Source organism: Vigna unguiculata, chromosome 1 (genome assembly GCF_037176805.1).
Source record: "Vigna unguiculata cultivar grain cowpea cultivar isolate G323 ecotype 2 chromosome 1, ASM3717680v1, whole genome shotgun sequence".
In the NCBI taxonomy this organism is placed as follows: Eukaryota; Viridiplantae; Streptophyta; class Magnoliopsida; order Fabales; family Fabaceae; genus Vigna; species Vigna unguiculata.
In genome coordinates, this window is record NC_140792.1 from 10,787,965 (window position 1) to 10,805,679 (window position 17,715).

General features: G+C 30.4%; 1 protein-coding gene across 1 annotated transcript; it reads right to left on the reverse strand.

Annotated features, from left to right (window-relative positions):
- Positions 1 to 13,551: 13,551 nt before the first annotated feature.
- Positions 13,552 to 17,142, reverse strand: LOC114162376 (C-type mannose receptor (DUF620)). The gene is made up of 3 exons (XM_028046604.2): positions 16,629 to 17,142; positions 15,969 to 16,316; positions 13,552 to 14,745 (listed from the first exon to the last, which is right to left on the reverse strand). Exons 1-3 carry the CDS (start codon positions 16,941 to 16,943, stop codon positions 14,251 to 14,253), a joined length of 1,158 nt encoding a protein of 385 aa, XP_027902405.1. The 5' UTR covers positions 16,944 to 17,142; the 3' UTR covers positions 13,552 to 14,250.
- Positions 17,143 to 17,715: the final 573 nt, after the last annotated feature.

A 17,715-nucleotide genomic window follows, 5' to 3' on the forward strand; every position in this document is an offset into this window, starting at 1 on the left:
GACTAATATGTCCTCACACTCATCACCAAAAGGGAGTCATTGAACGAAAGCAAAGGCAAATTGTTGAATTAGGTATTACTATGTTGCATCATGCCTCTCTTCCTTTGGAATTTTGGGACTACGCCTTTGTCACTATTGTATATCTTATTAATAGATTACCTACAACTTCTCTTAAGTTTTCCATTCATATTCTATCATGTTTCATAAAACACTTGATTTTAACTTTCTCAAATCTTTTGGATGTTCCTACTTTCCTTTGCTACGTTCATATAAGTCTCAAAAGCTTGACTTTAGATATGAAGAGTGTTTATTTCTTGGTTACTCTCAATTATAAAAAGGCTATAAATGTTTATCTTTCAATGGGCGTATTTTTGTTTCCAAGGATGTAATCTTTTATGAAAATAGTTTTCCCTATTCTAATTTGTTTCCTACATTCCCCAACTCCATTAGCAAATGCTCACTCAGTTTCTAACACCTCTGTCCATCTTGAGCATGATTCCCATGTCTCTTATTCTAATATGAGAGTTGATGTCTCATATTCTCCTATATCAAATATTGTTTCCCCATCTTCTGATTCATCATCTCTCAGTTTTACTATTATTTCAGATTCTTCTCTTGGTTCTTATATAAATGTTCACCCTATGCAAACTCGATCAAAGATTGCTCTTTCTTGACAAAGAGTTCATCCTTCTCTGTTGTTAACTCACATTAAGCATAAATTTGTAAACTAAGCCCTTAATGATCCACATTGGAAAGTTTCCATGTTGTAGGAGTATGATGTGTCATTAAGTCAGAAATCATGGGATGTAGTTTCTTTACCTCATGGGAGAAAGGTTGTTAGGTGCAAATGGATGTTTAGAGTAAAGGAAAATGTTGATTACTCTATCAACAAATATAAAGCCCATGTAGTTGCTTAAGGGTTTCATCAAGTTCATGGTTTTGACTTTCGTGTAACGTTCTCTCTAGTAGTTAAGCTAGTCACTATTCACATTATTCTTATAGTTTCACTTTCAAATAGGTGGAAATTGTTTCAGTTTGATGTTAATAATGCTTTTCTCAATGGGTTTTTAGATGAAACTGTGTTCATCCAACAACCACCAGGGTTTGTAGTTCCTGACAAGTTCTGAGTTTGTAAGTTGAATAAAGCTCTTTATGGGCTAAAGCAAGCCCTGAGGTAGTGGTTCACTCGTCTCTAGATTAATTTTCATTCGCTTAGGTTTTCTACCAACAATTGTGATACATCCTTCTTCATTTTTCAACATGGGTTTGACATCATTTATCTCTTGGTTTATGTTGACGATATTATTATTACTGGCAACTCCTCTAGTCTGATTCAGATTGTTACTACTAAGCTTAATGCCACATTTTCTCTCAATCAACTTGGTCAATTTGACTATTTTCTTGGTCTTGAGGTGAATTATTTAGGTGATAATCCCATGGCGAAAGCTCATGCCATCTCTTCCCCAATGATGTCCACCAATAAACTCTCTAAACATGGTGTTGATCTTTTCTCAGATCCTACACTATACAAATCTATAGTTAGAGCTCTTCAGTATGCTAGTTTTACTAGGCTAGAGATCAATTTTGCTATTAATAAAGTTTGTCCATTCATGGCTAATCCTGTAGACTCTCATTGGGCTATGGTAAAATGCATTATGTGATATCTAAAAGACACTTTGTTCTTTGGTCTTCATTTTCAGCCTACTTTGTTTACTCGTCCAGGTTCATAGATAACATTTTGTGATGCTGATTAGGCCTTCGATGTTGATGATCGTCGTTCTATATCTGGTGCAACTATATTTCTTTGTCCATATTTAATTTCGTGGTGGTCTCGTAAACAATATGTCATTACCCGTCCAGCACAAAAACTAAGTACACAAGCTTAGATCAGACTTATGTTAACTAGTCTTAAGTCATATTGTTTATACATTAGTGTTATTCTTTTCTTTCAGTTGTCATTTTTTGTTAGTATTAAAATAAAAACATGACGACTCCTATAAATACCTAGTACATACTTCAAATTGTTAAGTAATAAACAATTTCTATTGTTATTCATTCTTTCTATTCTCTTACTGAAGTTTTTCTGAGAAAAATTACCTACTAGAATAATGAATATTGAGAAACATAGTTCCTATTTGATTATTAAGACATATTTAGTTGACTACAAATATTTTTAGAATATTTATTTAAATATTTTTGGGAAATAAAGGAAACATGATATGTTTATTTAAAAAATTTATAGTTAACTATATTTGTTTAAAAAAATAATTTATTATATTAAGTAATATAATAAAAGTAATATAAATCTATTACTAAAGTTATTAAAGTGGGTTAAATTTGATTAAAATTAACCCACCTCAATTATTTAAATTTGGATTTAAATTTGGACGCAGTCCACTTAAGACTCGATTTATCTAAGTTGGATCAGTAATGAATTAATCGGTTGATCCGATAGTTTAAAATTTTATTTTAAAAAAATAACCTATTTTCCTTAAATAGTACATATATTTCATGTACTACTAATATAAAATGATAGAAAAGTAACATAAAGGTAAAAGTATAAAGAATATAGCTTTCAAAAAGTAGAAAGAATATATATCACTTTCAAAAAAATTTGTAGTTAAAAGAATTTTATTTTTAATTGGTTTATATTAGATACAATCCATATAAGCCATAATGGGGCTTGGGTACGCTATCTCTAACCTCAAATAATTAAAGCCCATTTGGATTGGCTCAACTCTTTTGACTATTTGGATAACTCTAACTTTTTATCTAACAAAACTTGTTGCAATTAAAAAGAAAACAGTTTTCTTCTTCTTTAATAAAAACAAAGAAAAAAAAAGTAACATTTTCAACTTCGTGTTCAATTTTTTAAAATATTAATGTTCTAAATATATTTTTAATTTTTTGTAATAATGTTATTCTTTTTTAAAAAATAAATCAAACATGAATAAAAGTAACATTTTTAACTTCGATTTTTTTTTTCTACCAAACGTTCCCTTACACTAATATATACTTTTTGAATAATATAAATACATATAATGCTACATATAGTGCAAACGAAAAACAAAAAGTATCATGTTGAATTTTAAAATAATCAGAAAGGAAGAATTTTAGGGTTTCAAAAATCTCAAAATAATTAATAACCAAAATTTATTTTTACTGTTGATAATGATTTTAGTCAACTTGAGAAAATTACATAAATATATTTTAAATTATGTAATTTGGAAATATAATTTAAATTACATAGTTTAAAAAATATTCTAAATTACGTAATATAATCTAAATTATTTAATTTAAAAATACATTTCAGAATAACTGATAATTGATACATTTCTATATTTTTAGATTACATAACTTTGAAATGTATTTTTATTACATAATTAGAATACATTTACATGTTTTAGTATTATATATTTAAAAATGTATTTTCAAATTACGTAATCTAAATTATATTTCTAAATTCTAAGATTATGTAATTATGATGATTTTTAAATTATACAATTTAAAAGATATTTGTAAAATTAGAAATATATTTCAGATAATAAAATTTAATATATATTTGATTTGTATAATATAAAATATATTTTTTAATTTTGAATTGTTTAATTTAAAATAATTTTGTAAATTGTGTAATTTGAAATGTTTTCAGTCCAAAGATAATTTGGACTATGAAAGTGGTAGAAAAACCGCTGGGTCTTTCTTTCTGCACCTCCAAAATTTTTTCTACACCTTCAAACTTTCTTTAAATTCTCAAAAAACACTTTGACCATTTAAGGAAACACGTAGACATCACATCCCAAAATTAAGTCGACTTCCGAAAGTCAAAATATATGACTTCCGGAAGTCGACTTCCGATGATATATTTTGACTTCTTGAAATATTTTTGGGGTGTGATGACCGTGAGTTTCTTTAAATAGTCAAAGGGTATTTTGGAAATTTAAAAATTTTTTGGAGGTGCAGAAGAAATGCTTGGAGGTGTAGGAAGAAAGACCCAAAACCGCTTGAATGAATTGAAAATATATTTAGGCCCAGAAATTCACACTAAAATGGAACAACAATGGGCCTTTTGAATCACTCATTTAAGCCCATGTAGTTTTTCTTTTTCCTTGACCATACTCAAAAGTAATACGGGTTCATTTTGTTCCAAACCTTGATCCATTCTTTACCTAAAGGGTCTTCGTCTTTTGAAAATATCTAACAACAATGCATAATTTTGCCGACAAAGCAAAAGTTACTGGCTCAAAAGATTTTAATCAAATACTTTATAATATACGTAACTGTATAAGCTTTTGAACATGGTTTCGATATAATACATTACTTAGATTTAAAACCCTATGTATTCCAAGGTGTCTGCACAACTTTCCCTCATTTCAACAACTTTACTTGTATTCTTGACTTTAACTATTTTAAAGATATATTATCTACTATACACCAAATTATAAACATTGATTCACATGTTACGATCAAATTCTCTATAACATATTATATACCGTATGGATAGTGTATACTCGGAAAACTTGAATTCAGAAAATAGATTTTCAATTATCAAATTGCTATATATATATATATATATATATATATATATATATGCTCGGTAAATGATTATCATTAACTTGTTTTACATTTTTTTTTCTTAGAAAGTGCTCGTTTTAAAAGACTGAGAAAATAATAATTGAAGGACAATGTATAACAAGCATCACTTCTTATTCTTCTTTTTAGATTTGAGATTTTATGCAAGTGAGTTACTTTTGATGAGAAATCATATAAAGAAATACTTTATCAAAGTGAGTGAATCACTTCTTATTGATCGATGATATACTTTTTCAATTTTGATTTCGATCGGGGAACTTTATGAACGTTATAGAGAGCAGATCATAGATGAAATACTTTTGATTTGAAAGTCATAAGATTCATGAGATCAAAATTAGAGGGATTTCTTGATTATTCATTACATCATAAAAGGTAATCATTTAATTACAGTTTCACGCAATAACTCTTTAGGATAGATTTTTTAAGGGTTAAACATATTTTTAGTCCCTCAAGTTTCAGTGAAATTTGAAATTAGTCTCTCTTCAAAATTTTTGACCAATTTAGTCATTCATCTTTAAAAATGCGTGAATATAGTCTTTTTAATCAAATTTTGTTAAGTTTATTTGACGTTTCAAACGTATTTCATGATAGTATTTGAATTGTTTACACTATTTGACACATTTTCGCTTTAATGTTAACTCAAATATTAAAAGAGTGTTTTAAAGGAAGGTGGTAGGAGGATGTACGAATGGAAAGATTAATTTTGATCATAATAATAAATAATAATAATAATAATAATAATAATAATATTTTATTTCTCGTTGTTATTTTAACTGCTTTAACATAGGATTCATCATTCGAAAATAACCATATGACTTTAAAGCATTAGCTATAGGAAAAGTATGATGACAAGACATTCAAACCTATTTTTCATATATTTTTCACATCAATTCTTGTAACTTTCTCCCCGAGATACAAGCTATGTGTAGAACTAGGATCACAATATATAGGAGCATCTCCACTAGAAAGAAAAACATTGATAAACGTTTGCCCCCAAGCAAAGTACTCACAAAAATATAATAAAACGAAGGAAAGTTGTATAATCATTCAGAGTGCTATATAATCTTGTAAACAAGTCGTTTTGCATATAAGTTTATTTGAGTTAATTAGCTTTTTGTTCTAATTATAGTTCACTTATACGTGTATTTGTGATTTTATATAAAGATGTACCTATTACACCACTCGTTATAAAAAGCATGCAAAATTAACTACTTATAAATAATTTAACAAATATTTTGTTTAATATATAAGATATTTAATTTATTTTTATCTTTGTATTTTGTTCTTTATTTTTTTACACATCTTATAAATATTTCCTTATTCACTCCAATATTAGTGATTTGTTTATTAGTTTGATAATTCTTTTATCATTTTTGGATCTTATTTAGTATTCCACACACAACAAACTAGTATCAAAGTTTGTATTTTCTTTTTATCTCTTTTTATGTTATAGATAAGTTATTGCAAGTACTTTTTTTTATCTCTTTTTGCATTAGTGACGAGTTCTTGTAAGCAAATGGGTATCAAATTCAAGATCAAAAACTTAATCGAAAAGAAAGTTTCAACTTCTAGAGAATTACGATTCTAGAGAATTAAGATGAGAGTTTTTCTCAAGGAGCAAAGTGTGTGGACACTACCTTTATGGAATATGTTCCACATAAAACATACTTTGGAACAATACGAAGAAGCTCTTCATTTAGTTGAGGATGAAGAAGCTCTTCATGATAAAGTTTGTCTATATATGTTGTTGAAGAGACAACTCTATGGACTAGGTATGAAGAATAGTGTGTCACTCAAGATTCACCTTGTTGAGCTTAATTCTATTTTGAAGAAACTTCAAGATATAGATGTTAAGTAGATGAAGATACAATGATGATTTTGGTATCCTCTCATCTCTGATAAGTTCTTTGAGTATAGAAAATGATTATATCACACTTGAAGAGGTTATGTCAAGCCTTTATACAAAGAAATTACACCTCAAAGCATCTATGAATGATGAAGATATGTCACATTCTAGGTTAGTAGTATTTAATAAAGACAAAAAGGTTAAAAAACAAAGATAGACAAAGATTGATCATAAATATCTCTACAAATAATGCAAACAACTAGAACAACTAAGACATAGGAGAAAATGTCGTCTAAGATTGGGGAAACAAAATCATCTAGCAATTACTTTGTAGATGCAGTTGGATGAAGACATGGAGTTAGTTGTTGCATGTAGTAGGCATCAATTCTCTAACTAGTAGGTACTAGACTTTGGTTTTTCCTTTCATATGAGTTCTCAAAGGATTGATTTATCATGTTTGAAGGTGGTAATGTGTTGAAAGGAAATCATGATTTATGCAAGATGGTTGGTACAAGCTTTATTTGGATAATGGTGCATGATGACATAGTTTAAACATTAACCAATGTTAGGTGCATCCCATAGTTGAAGAAAACCCTTATATCCACTTGAGCCTTGGATATTAAGGACTACATGTGTCATACTAAGGATGGAGTAAAAAAGATCACAAAGACTATTGGGGTTGTTGTCATACATGGAGTTAGAAAAGATAACATGTATTTCAATGAAGGATTATTTGTAGTCATGCATGAGGTTGCAACCATCATATGATAATCTTGAGATTTACGTCTAAGGAACATGAGTAGTTGCAATTTTGAAATCTTGTACAAATAAAGTTTACTAGGTAAATAAAATGTGGAAACACAGACGAAACTTGTTGCAGGATGGTCCCATGACATAAGCCAAATAGGTCAAGCCAAAATCAAACAACCTCGTTTGGGTGCTAAGCTCTTAACTAAATTGAGTTATGTACTAACTATCATTATAATTTTTGACGCTTAATAGTAAGCACCCAATCCAATAATTAGTATGAAAGTCATTATCACAAATTTGATTCTCAATTAAGCATTGTTAAGAGGGAGATTCTAACAAGTTGCATCAATTTTCTTATGGCAAAATTCAAGTAGGTCACGTCACAGCCAAAGACTCTAATTCCTAGTTAGGGAGATTATTGAGAGAAAGATTGTTACATGGTTCATCAATTGTCCAATTGTAGAGGCAATGTGAGTCAAGTCACAATTAATAATAGGGCTTGGGTTGATAAACCCCTAAGTAAAAAAATTTGCATCTTGACTATTAATTATGTCTTTTGACCTAGTGAAATCGCTCACTCCAACAAAACATTCTAATAGAGCTATACAAAATGAAGGTCACATTGGACTATGTTTATGTATATTGTTACGGGTCATCCAAAGTTCCATCTTAGGAGGTTCCATGCCTTTAAGAAATTTAAGTATTGGAGACTTATAATGCTTAACCAAACTAGAAAAATGGTCAAGCTTCTAAGGACACATAATAATATATAGTTTTACTAAGGAGTTTAGTAACTTCTATTATGATAAAACATTGACACTTGCTTGTTCAACATACTTCATAGTTGAATATAGTTGCTAAGAGGATGAAAATGACCTTCTAAGAGAGGACAAATATTATGTTGTCACATGGATAGACTATAATAGGGTGAAGTGGTGGGCATAACATGTTTTGGATTAATTATTCTCCATCTACTACCATTTTGTTCAAGACTTTTCGAAAGTTGATTAACTATTCAACATTGAAGATATTTTGGAGCCCAACATACTATTATTAACATGATGGTCAAAATAAATTTGCAACAACTATTTTTTGTAATGCCTTTATAAAGTTATCATCTGAGAGAATGGTGAAAATTTAGAGTTATTATTTACAAGTATTAAAATGTTGTAAACATTTTTTTTCCAAATATCTTTGTAAGAACATTGTTGTGTTTATAAAATAAAAATAGAAGAGAAAGCTTAAACATTGTAAATGTCAAAAAAGAAGGTACCTCTATTTGTTGAGCAACCTGTGATATTTTGATCACACCCTAACCTATATTTAACTTAGCCATGATTCATTATGTGTTAAAAAATACTGAAGTGTTTAGTCAAAAGTACCAAGTGTTAAAGAATACTTAAAAATTATCCAACCATTACCATGATTTGAAACAATACCCATAAAGTTTAACCATAATTGGCTACGAGCTAAAGCAATACTCGTGTTGTATCTTGCAGTGTTAGTTTGCTTAGTGAAACTCAATTGGTTGATTGAGAACTTGACATAGTATGTGCTACCAAATGAACCAATGTAGAATATCTTGAGAAATTTATTCTTTCCTTATATTGTAAAATTACATTATATTTGTATAAAACTAAGAATGAGAAGTTTTTCGAACTTAGTTTTTGAAAATCTTCATTTCATTTGACTATTATGAAATTATTATTTGATTGTATACCATTAAAAGATATTTGCAAAAAACTTTAAAATATTTTTAAAACATTATGTTCCACCTATTTTGCATAATCAGTCTAGTGGAAAGTCTAATGTGTGAAATAATATGCATTAGATCCAGTCTAACTACGACAATTAATATGATGAATAGAGATGTGCTCAACCCTAGAAATGAGCATTAACAAGTAGGGAAGGGAATCCTAAGATACCTAAAGGAAACCAAAGACATTGTAACCCTTCAAGGGTAATTCATAGTGTACTTTAGCAAGGTTCTTACATACTAACTTTATTGGCCACTTGGGTGTTAAGTAATTCATAACAAGCTAAACATTCATAATTGGAGGATCGTAGGTAAGAAAAACCACTAATAGCCTTGTTAACCATTAAGGCGAAGTATGTACTTTTTATTAATGGAGGTGGTTAAGAAAGGATTATTGATACATATTTTGTGCACACATTTATAGATTCATTGTACATTAAAAGCACTTCACACATAATTTGTTTTTATTTTTTAGTAATTTCTTTTTAGTTGTAATAATTTGAGTTTATTGTACATATTTACTTTAATTTTGTATTATTAGTTTATTTGATCTTTGCTCCCTATTTTTATCATAACTTTCTTTATATATAGGTTTAATTACTACTTTGGTCCCTATATTTTAGGCTTTGATTCATTTTAGTCTTAATATTTGTTTTTTGTTCAATTAAGTCTCTATGTGTTAATAAGATTCAATTCGATCATATTTGTCAAATTTGTATAAACATTGAAAGAGTGTTGAGTTGACTATCTACAACAAACACATGTCAATATATTAATTTTTTTAATTATTTTTTGAATTTTTTTTCTTTAACTATTTTTCTCTCTCTACTCCTTCTTCTTCTACAAATCCTATAAATTGTCCAATCTCTCCACCTTTTATCTCAAGCTTATCACTAGCAATTTTTTCATTGATAGCCCGATCTTCATGCTGCCACCACTTCTGCACTGAAAACCCCTTATATGTTTATATCACATACAAAAAGATTATCGGTAATGTGTAATAGCAGTGCAAAGTAGCAATCAACAACAAGGGTTGAATATTGCTTTAGTTTGAAAAATCAGTTGCAATGGCCTTAATCACAACCTAAACAAAATTGTCATGGTGGGCATTTTTGAAAATCAACTTTTTTGCTGAAAACAAAGCTAGGGGTGGAGAGTTAAGAGTTTCCTACCCTTTATAGCATTTAAGAATTTGCTAGTTGATTGTTGTTTGTCACTCTTCCTCAACACCAAGACTGACTAACCAATACCATCTCTAGTGACACTATCCCTTCACTCTTATCTCTCTTTTGAACTTTAAACATTCAATTTCCAATGACACGATTATGTCTTTTGAATTTTAAACCTAATATGCTCATTGCGCTTCTTCAACTTATTTTCCAGTGTAGAAATGGTGGCGGCTTGCAGATTATGGCTGCCAAAAATAAAAGCCATTAGTGATGAGCTTGCAATAGACTGTGGAAGGGTTGGAAGGTTTGATAGATTTGAAGAAAAGGTAGAAGAGAGAGAAAAAACTACAAAAAATCTAGAAAGTTTCTTATTCTTTCTCAACACAATACATGTGTTTGTTTAAGATAATCAACCCAACACTTTCTCATTCTCAATGTCATTCATACAAATCTAATTAAAATGATTAAATTAAATTGATTTAACACATAATCGAACTTGATTGAATCAAAAACAAATATTGGAACCAAAACATATCAGAGCTCAAAATATAATGACCAAAATAGTAATTAAAGCTTATAGATATTAGTTTTGGCTTATTTAAGTTGCATTGGATTCTAAATTTCTAGGACTTTAAAATGGACACCTTTTTTTTTACTGAATTTATAGGTTTATGAATTTTAGAAATTGAAGCAAAATTTCTAAATTTTTGAAAAAGAACCTATGCAAAAGTCTTTGTAATTAGGTTTATGAACCAAATTAGAGTCCACTTTCTGGCTCATGTTTACTTTAAATTTCAGAATCTATATTCAACCAATATGTACTACTTGTAACCAAAAGTCATTTACTTAATTTTCAATTTGAAGAATTATATATTCATCTTTTTTTGTCTCTTTTGTCTCAAATTTAGTTTTGACTTTTTGTCTTCACTCACCTAAGGTTTTGTGTTCTTCATCAATGGATAATTGATTCTTAAGGATTAACTTTCAAAAGCAATATCAAACAAGCTGAATTAAGTTGTGCACTGATTATTAACAATCTAAGTGTAGAGGACTATCTCTTGAATCTTCAAGTGGTATGAATTTGGAGACAAATTATGTTCAAGACGGAGGGTATGATAGGGGACAATTCCTTGATTCAATATAAGAAGAACTTGAGGAGGAGCCTTTACAATTCGAAGGACATGAAGACATGAAGATCATGGCTTGGAACAAAATTATAGAATAGTTTTAGGCAATTAAAAGTAATTGTAATTTTCTTTTAATTTTTGTTTTTTGAATTTTCAAGTTATTTTTGGGTCTGATGTCTTTGGGCTTTCTTTTAAGGTTTCTTAGGTGGCTTAAACATTTGTGTCTATATATAGAGGTACCAAATATATATGTAGACACCTTGGATGGCCATTATATGAAAATTGGTTTTTCTTTAAGAGAGGATTTTCTTGGTTCTTGGATTATAACTTTAATTCTTATCAAAGATTGAATTCTTTGTGGCAAATTTTCCTTAACTTATTAATTTGTTAGATTATGGCATCTCCAACTCCAGTTCTTATCCAAGATGACAATTTTTGTGGCGAATTTTCATTGACCTATCAATATGCTAGATTGTGACATCTTCATCTCTGTCTTATTTCATGTTTTTCTCTGATTTATTTTTGTTTGTACTCTTTGAGGATTCAAATTCAGAAACGATCGTACTCTTTACTGAATAGGATAGGATCATATCACTTAGTTTGTTCTTCTCTTCTCTAGTCACGATTTTGAACTTGTGGTTACCATTTTTGTTTTGCTTTTATAAATCAAATTCAGATCAATTTGATCTTGATTTGATAATTAGATAAGATTACATTGAATGATACTTTTATTAGATCTGTATAACCAATTTAATTGATTAATTGAAGTGGATAATTGTTCAAACTTAAATTTCTATCTTTATAAAATTATGGTAAGAGCAATTATTTGGGTTTTTAATATGTGAATTAACCTTTTATCTTCTCTTGATATTCATTTTTTAATTCTATTTCGTCTCTCAACTTTAGTTTTACATTCTTAAATCCATAAACTCCCAAGTTAATTTGTACAATAACAAAGATTGAATACAATATACATATATTCTCTAAATATCGTACTAGGTTGTGTTTTATATTACAAATTTTAGAAATAAACTTAGAATATTTGATTTTAAAAACAAACTTAGAACATTAGGGACATATTTAAATGGTCCCATGAGTCATTTGATATTTTCTCAAGAAAAAATAATCACCTTTTATAATAATTTAAGTGTAATTTATTAATAATTATCTACGGATTTAAATTATTACTTGTGGATTTTGATTGTAGGTGATTATTATTTTTTTCTTGTATTGATTTTTCTAGTCATACGTAATATGGTAGGATAAAACACATTAACTCCACTTATTCCGTATAAAGATTGAAGTAAAGAAGACCCATGTGGAAAATCTCAATAAATGTCTCACGAAAAGATTTCCAATAAGAAAATTTGTCTATTATTTAGACTTATTAGATGTTAGTTGCTTGGATAATTCCAAAAGAAGAAATTGTATGTATGATCTAATAATATAATGTCTTATAATTCAAAATTATATCTTTTGTTATACTAACAATATAGTGTAAAAGTTGACATTACAAAAGTTTGTAAGTCGTCCATATAATAACGGCATTATATCTTTTCAAATAATTATAAAACTCAACAAAAATTATTATATGTGATCATTTCTAATTACATAAAAGTTTTAAAAAGGATACTCTATAAATATTCATAAACTATACTTTTAAGAAAAAGCTTTGTAATAATTTGAATAGTTAGACATGACAGGTATATATGTGTCTGATTTAGTTTAATAAAAGGTAATTAATTACTTTTCTATATCATAATTATATAAAGTTGATTTCTTATTCCATACTCTCTCTTTTTTTCTCATTTATAATGAAGTTATTCTCTCATAAGTTTACCTCCTTCAAAACATATCTTTATTGTTCATATTACCATGAAAACAATAATTTACTTAAAGTATTGTCACGATAATTTAATCAATAATACTTTCAAAACAACTTTCTTTTGGAGACTTTAATTCATATTTTCCATGTTTCTGCTGATACACTTTATTGATCTGCTTTGACGTCATATTCAATTTGTATATCTAGATAGCCTCTTAAAGGTTAGATAAATCAAGATGAAGCAACTCTATTATAAAATAAAATAAAAGTTAGAAGAATAAAAATGGTGAAAGAAAGTTTTTTCTTTTCATTCATAGAAAATTGTTAAAATTAAGAATACAAAATCGATAATAACTCATATACCGTTTAACAAACTGAGTTAAACCTTCTTGTTTTCCAATTCAGTCTTTGGGCATTCACTTTTGAATTAAAATATTATGAAATGTAATGAATACTATATGATGGGAAAGTACTATAAGGTCATATTTAAACATAAAAAGTTTTCTAAAATGGCATAATTGTTCAATATCCCACAATTTTTTCCAAATGAAGTACATAAATATGTGCCATCATTATCTTATACCAACTTATTCCACCCCACCTTGAATTTGTCATTTGAGCTTAATGACTTGACACATACTAACTAGTGCCCACTAAAACCTTACATTAGCAAACATGAACAAAGGTAAAAGTAAAATTACACCTTCTCCCACCAATCCTTTTCATTATACCACCCCCAAAATTAAGTAATACTACAATTCACATTGCTCAAGAAGAAGAAAAAAAAAAGGTTTAATTATGATTTTTATTTTTGAAATTTGAGATAATTCTGATTTTGGCTCCCAAATTTTTTAAAAAACATCAGTCCCTCAAATTTAGGAAAAAAAAAACATAATTTTAGTCATTGAACATTAAATTTAAGCAATTAAAAGTAGTTTTTAACTCTTTAAACCCTGAAGCTTAAACCATTTACCCTAAGGAGTAAATCATAAAAAGAAAACTCCTTTTTAGTTTTTTAAATTTATTATTTAAGGACTAAAATTATTTTCTTTTAATTTTGAGGGACTAAAAATTCTTTTTAAATTTGGGAGACCAAAATCAAATGATTTCAAAATCCAAAAATGAGAAAACCATAATTAAAAAAAAAAAAAAGTAAACCAACCCCCTCTAATAAAGTTAGGTTATTACGGAGAACTTATGTTGTTAAAGATATCTGCTGGAGGAATGAAATGGTCCATGGAGAGTCCAGGCACGTTGAACATCACATCATCAATGGTCCAGATCTCTTCCATCCGGGTTCTGCTATGCTGCATCGAGAGCTCGCCGAACCGGAACACCGTCGCGATGGAGCGCCCTTGATGGGCGATGAGGACGCCATCAACGTCTCTGTAGTCGCCGATGCTGCTCCCTATGGTGGTCTCCCAGAACACCGTATCATTGTCCTGCGTTGGGACCCGTGTGAGGTGAGAGTCTTCGAGGTATATGAGGAGCCCACTCTTTTGGCAAAAGTAACCGTAGAGAATGTGCCTTATCACTTCTGCGGGACCCTCGCTCCGTTCAACCACCGCCGCACGATCCGCTGAAACCTTCAGCACAAAGCAATCAACGGTCCCGATTCGGTTCTCGCCCAAGCACTGCGCGTTCGTGAATAAACTCGCTGTGGTCTTCGGATCCAAACCCTGAAATGTACACCAACAAAGCGTTGTATTTAGAAAATTGAAATTGCTACGAGATATTATTGGGTGACCTGACCTTGGTTAACATAACAAATAATTTACAAAAAAATATTTATCACTCTTAATTTTTTCATAAATTTGAGTTGAGTTTTAGCATGGATTTATTAGAGTAGAACATACTTGTTCTACCAATTTATCTGAAAACATTTTCACTTACTGAATGAGGAGATTCACTATAATTTGATGGATGAGTTGTTTATAGAATAGATCTGATACCACATTTAAAATAAAATCTTTAGACTTTAAACTTGTACTCAAATTTCTAACATTGACCTATGACAACTTGTTTACAATGATGAGAATAAAATAAGGACGGAATTGTCGGTTTAAGGATACTACAAGCGAACATTTGTAACAATCCGAAAAATGATAAATTGAATTTATGATGTTTTTGAAAGAAAGAAAGAAAACACTTGGTGTTGATAAAGGAAGGAAAGGGATGTGATGCGTTATCCTAAGCAATGGGAAACATTAGGTGAAGAGTGAGAGAAGTACAAAATGAAAAAGGGAATATTTAGGCATGAAAGCAGGGCCAATAATGCAGTGGAGGAAGCACCGTTGAATAAAGTGCAGAATTAAAAGGAAAAGTTAAAGCAAAAGGATAATCCAAGGTAGCCTTAGGTACCTGCAATAAGTGGCAATCCCAAGATCATGACTCATGAGCCATAAAAATAATCATAGATGACGTCAGATTGACAGTCACGTGGCATGGAAGTATACTAATTCTTCAAGAAAACAACTCTACATTGTAGGGTAAAGCATGGGACAGTTTCTCCATCATTGTCAGCTCGATATATACCCTTCATTCATTGGGATTTCAATTTTGTTTTTCAATCTTTATATTTGTTTCCTACACTTTTATTCCTACCCTATGTCCCCCCAACCCTCAATTCCAACAAATAAAGTCTACCCACCCATAAAATCAACCCAACTTGCTCAATTTTTGTTTGGCATCATGCCGAAGAAAACAGTGAACAAAATCACTTTTTGTTTTTAAATCTCTCTCTCTCTCTTCGTACTAAGACAAGTTTTAACATATTTAGCAAAATAGGTTTCACTCTACCAACCAAATCAAGTTAATGAGCCACCCACCAAATCAGCAGAAAAACAAAAGCTTTAGATTGTGCTATATGCATATAATTAATGATTTTGATTCTTTGTTATACCTGAATGATACGGCGCAAGGGTCTTTGAGGTCCTTTTGCTGCATGTGTGCCTAGCCACGGTGTGTGCCGCCACACAGTTTTGCCATTGCTTCCTGCAACCACCTTGTGATCACCAACCACCAATTCAAGTGACCACATCCCAGGTAGCATCTGCCAAAGTACGAAGCAACCATTTTCGCTGCTTCTTGTTCCCAGACACTTAACATTCTTCCCAGATGAAATCTCTGTCTCACAACATATCATCTTCACCATGCCAGTGGCATACATGTTCTTACTGTCCTTTTGCTGCTTGAGGCACCCAGTTGCAGCCAAATACTGCTGGATAATGTATTTGGCAGTTGAAGTTTCCTGAAGTCATATTAATGGAAAATGTATCATAAACCGAAATCAATAGTACTAAACATTTGCAAATTAAAACCTTTACTTGTGTGCAAAAGAAAAAAGGGACCAAACTTAGATACAGTATAAGTTACTTTCTGATAGTTTAACTTGATAAAAGATCAACAAAAATGAGTGAAATAAAACATTAGTAATGATAGGACAAAAACATTAAGAAAGCACCATAGAAACTTCATTAAATTGTGTCCAAACAGAAGAGGTAAGTATTGAAGTGTAGAGAGAGGAAGGAGAGAGAGAGAGAGAGAGAGAGGGATGACTTACAAATGGGGTGTCTTTGATGTGAATGCTAAGGGTGGGATCATGAGCTGAGGGAATAGGGGCCAAAGGGCATCCCAAGACACCAAGCAAAAGCCTTAAATCTTGGGTCTTGGCATGAATGGTTCCATAGAATGATTGTGAGAAGGTTCCACCTGGGGAGATCTTCTGAGTTTTGAACCATTCCCTTATGACTTCCCATGAACTCTCTTTCTTGGTGCCCTCCTCTTGCATTTCAGGGCCAGGACCTTCGATTAAGGGTGTCAAAGGTTGTGGAGCCCAACTCTGGCGCCAACGTGCTCTAGAACCCATTTGGGGCATGTAAGAGTCTCGAGAGTAATGATTATTAGGAAGAAGGAATGGAAGTGAATGCAGGAGAAGATGCTGAGAGAAAGAGAAATATTCAAACAGAAGGAGGAAAAAGAAGAGGTATCAATGTGAATGTGGTTTGGGAGTTAAAAAGAGAGTGTGCTTGTGTTTGTATTTGTGTTTGTGTGAGTGAGGAAGTAATGGGGAAGAGACAAAAGCGACAGATTATCTGTTCAACGGCAGAGAAATGACATTATTATATAATACAAACTCGCATGTTGGGTTGTCTATTTGCTTTATTCCACTTGCTTTGGGACTCACTCTTGTCGTTATATTTTTATACTGTTTACATATTTTTTTTATTCTCTCGAGCTAACCTATTCCCCATGCCACCATATAGGTCCCATGGGCATTGGCCTACCACCTTTGATCAATTACTATCTCTTTCCATCACTAAAGTTTTTTTTTTCATTTTTTCGATATTTGAGTTCTAGGAATATCTTCATAACTTGTCAAAATATATGTTTATTGATTCTTTGCTAGTACTAGATGATGAGTCATGTGTACTACCCTTGATCATTTGTAAATTGTATGCTTTTGTTATGAGTTGGGTTTGTTTGCGTACGGTGTTTATAGTTATCGCGAGTTGAGGAGGAGGAGGGTTGTAGAATGAAGTGCCACTAGGAAAATATTTTTTTCTTAAGCTCTGAATTTTTTAAGATGAATTATGGTAACAACCAACGAAACCGAGACATGTCACATCAATGGCATGTCCCGTGTTTGA

Excerpts from the sequence above, each read along its gene's own strand:
- LOC114162376 (XM_028046604.2), bottom strand. The coding sequence starts at position 16,943 with ATGCCCCAAATGGGTTCTAGAGCACGTTGGCGCCAGAGTTGGGCTCCA. Across the intron at positions 16,317-16,628 it reads ACATCAAAGACACCCCATTT|GAAACTTCAACTGCCAAATA; the intron begins GTAAGTCATCCC and ends ATATGACTTCAG. Across the intron at positions 14,746-15,968 it reads CCTTGCGCCGTATCATTCAG|GGTTTGGATCCGAAGACCAC; the intron begins GTATAACAAAGA and ends TGTACATTTCAG.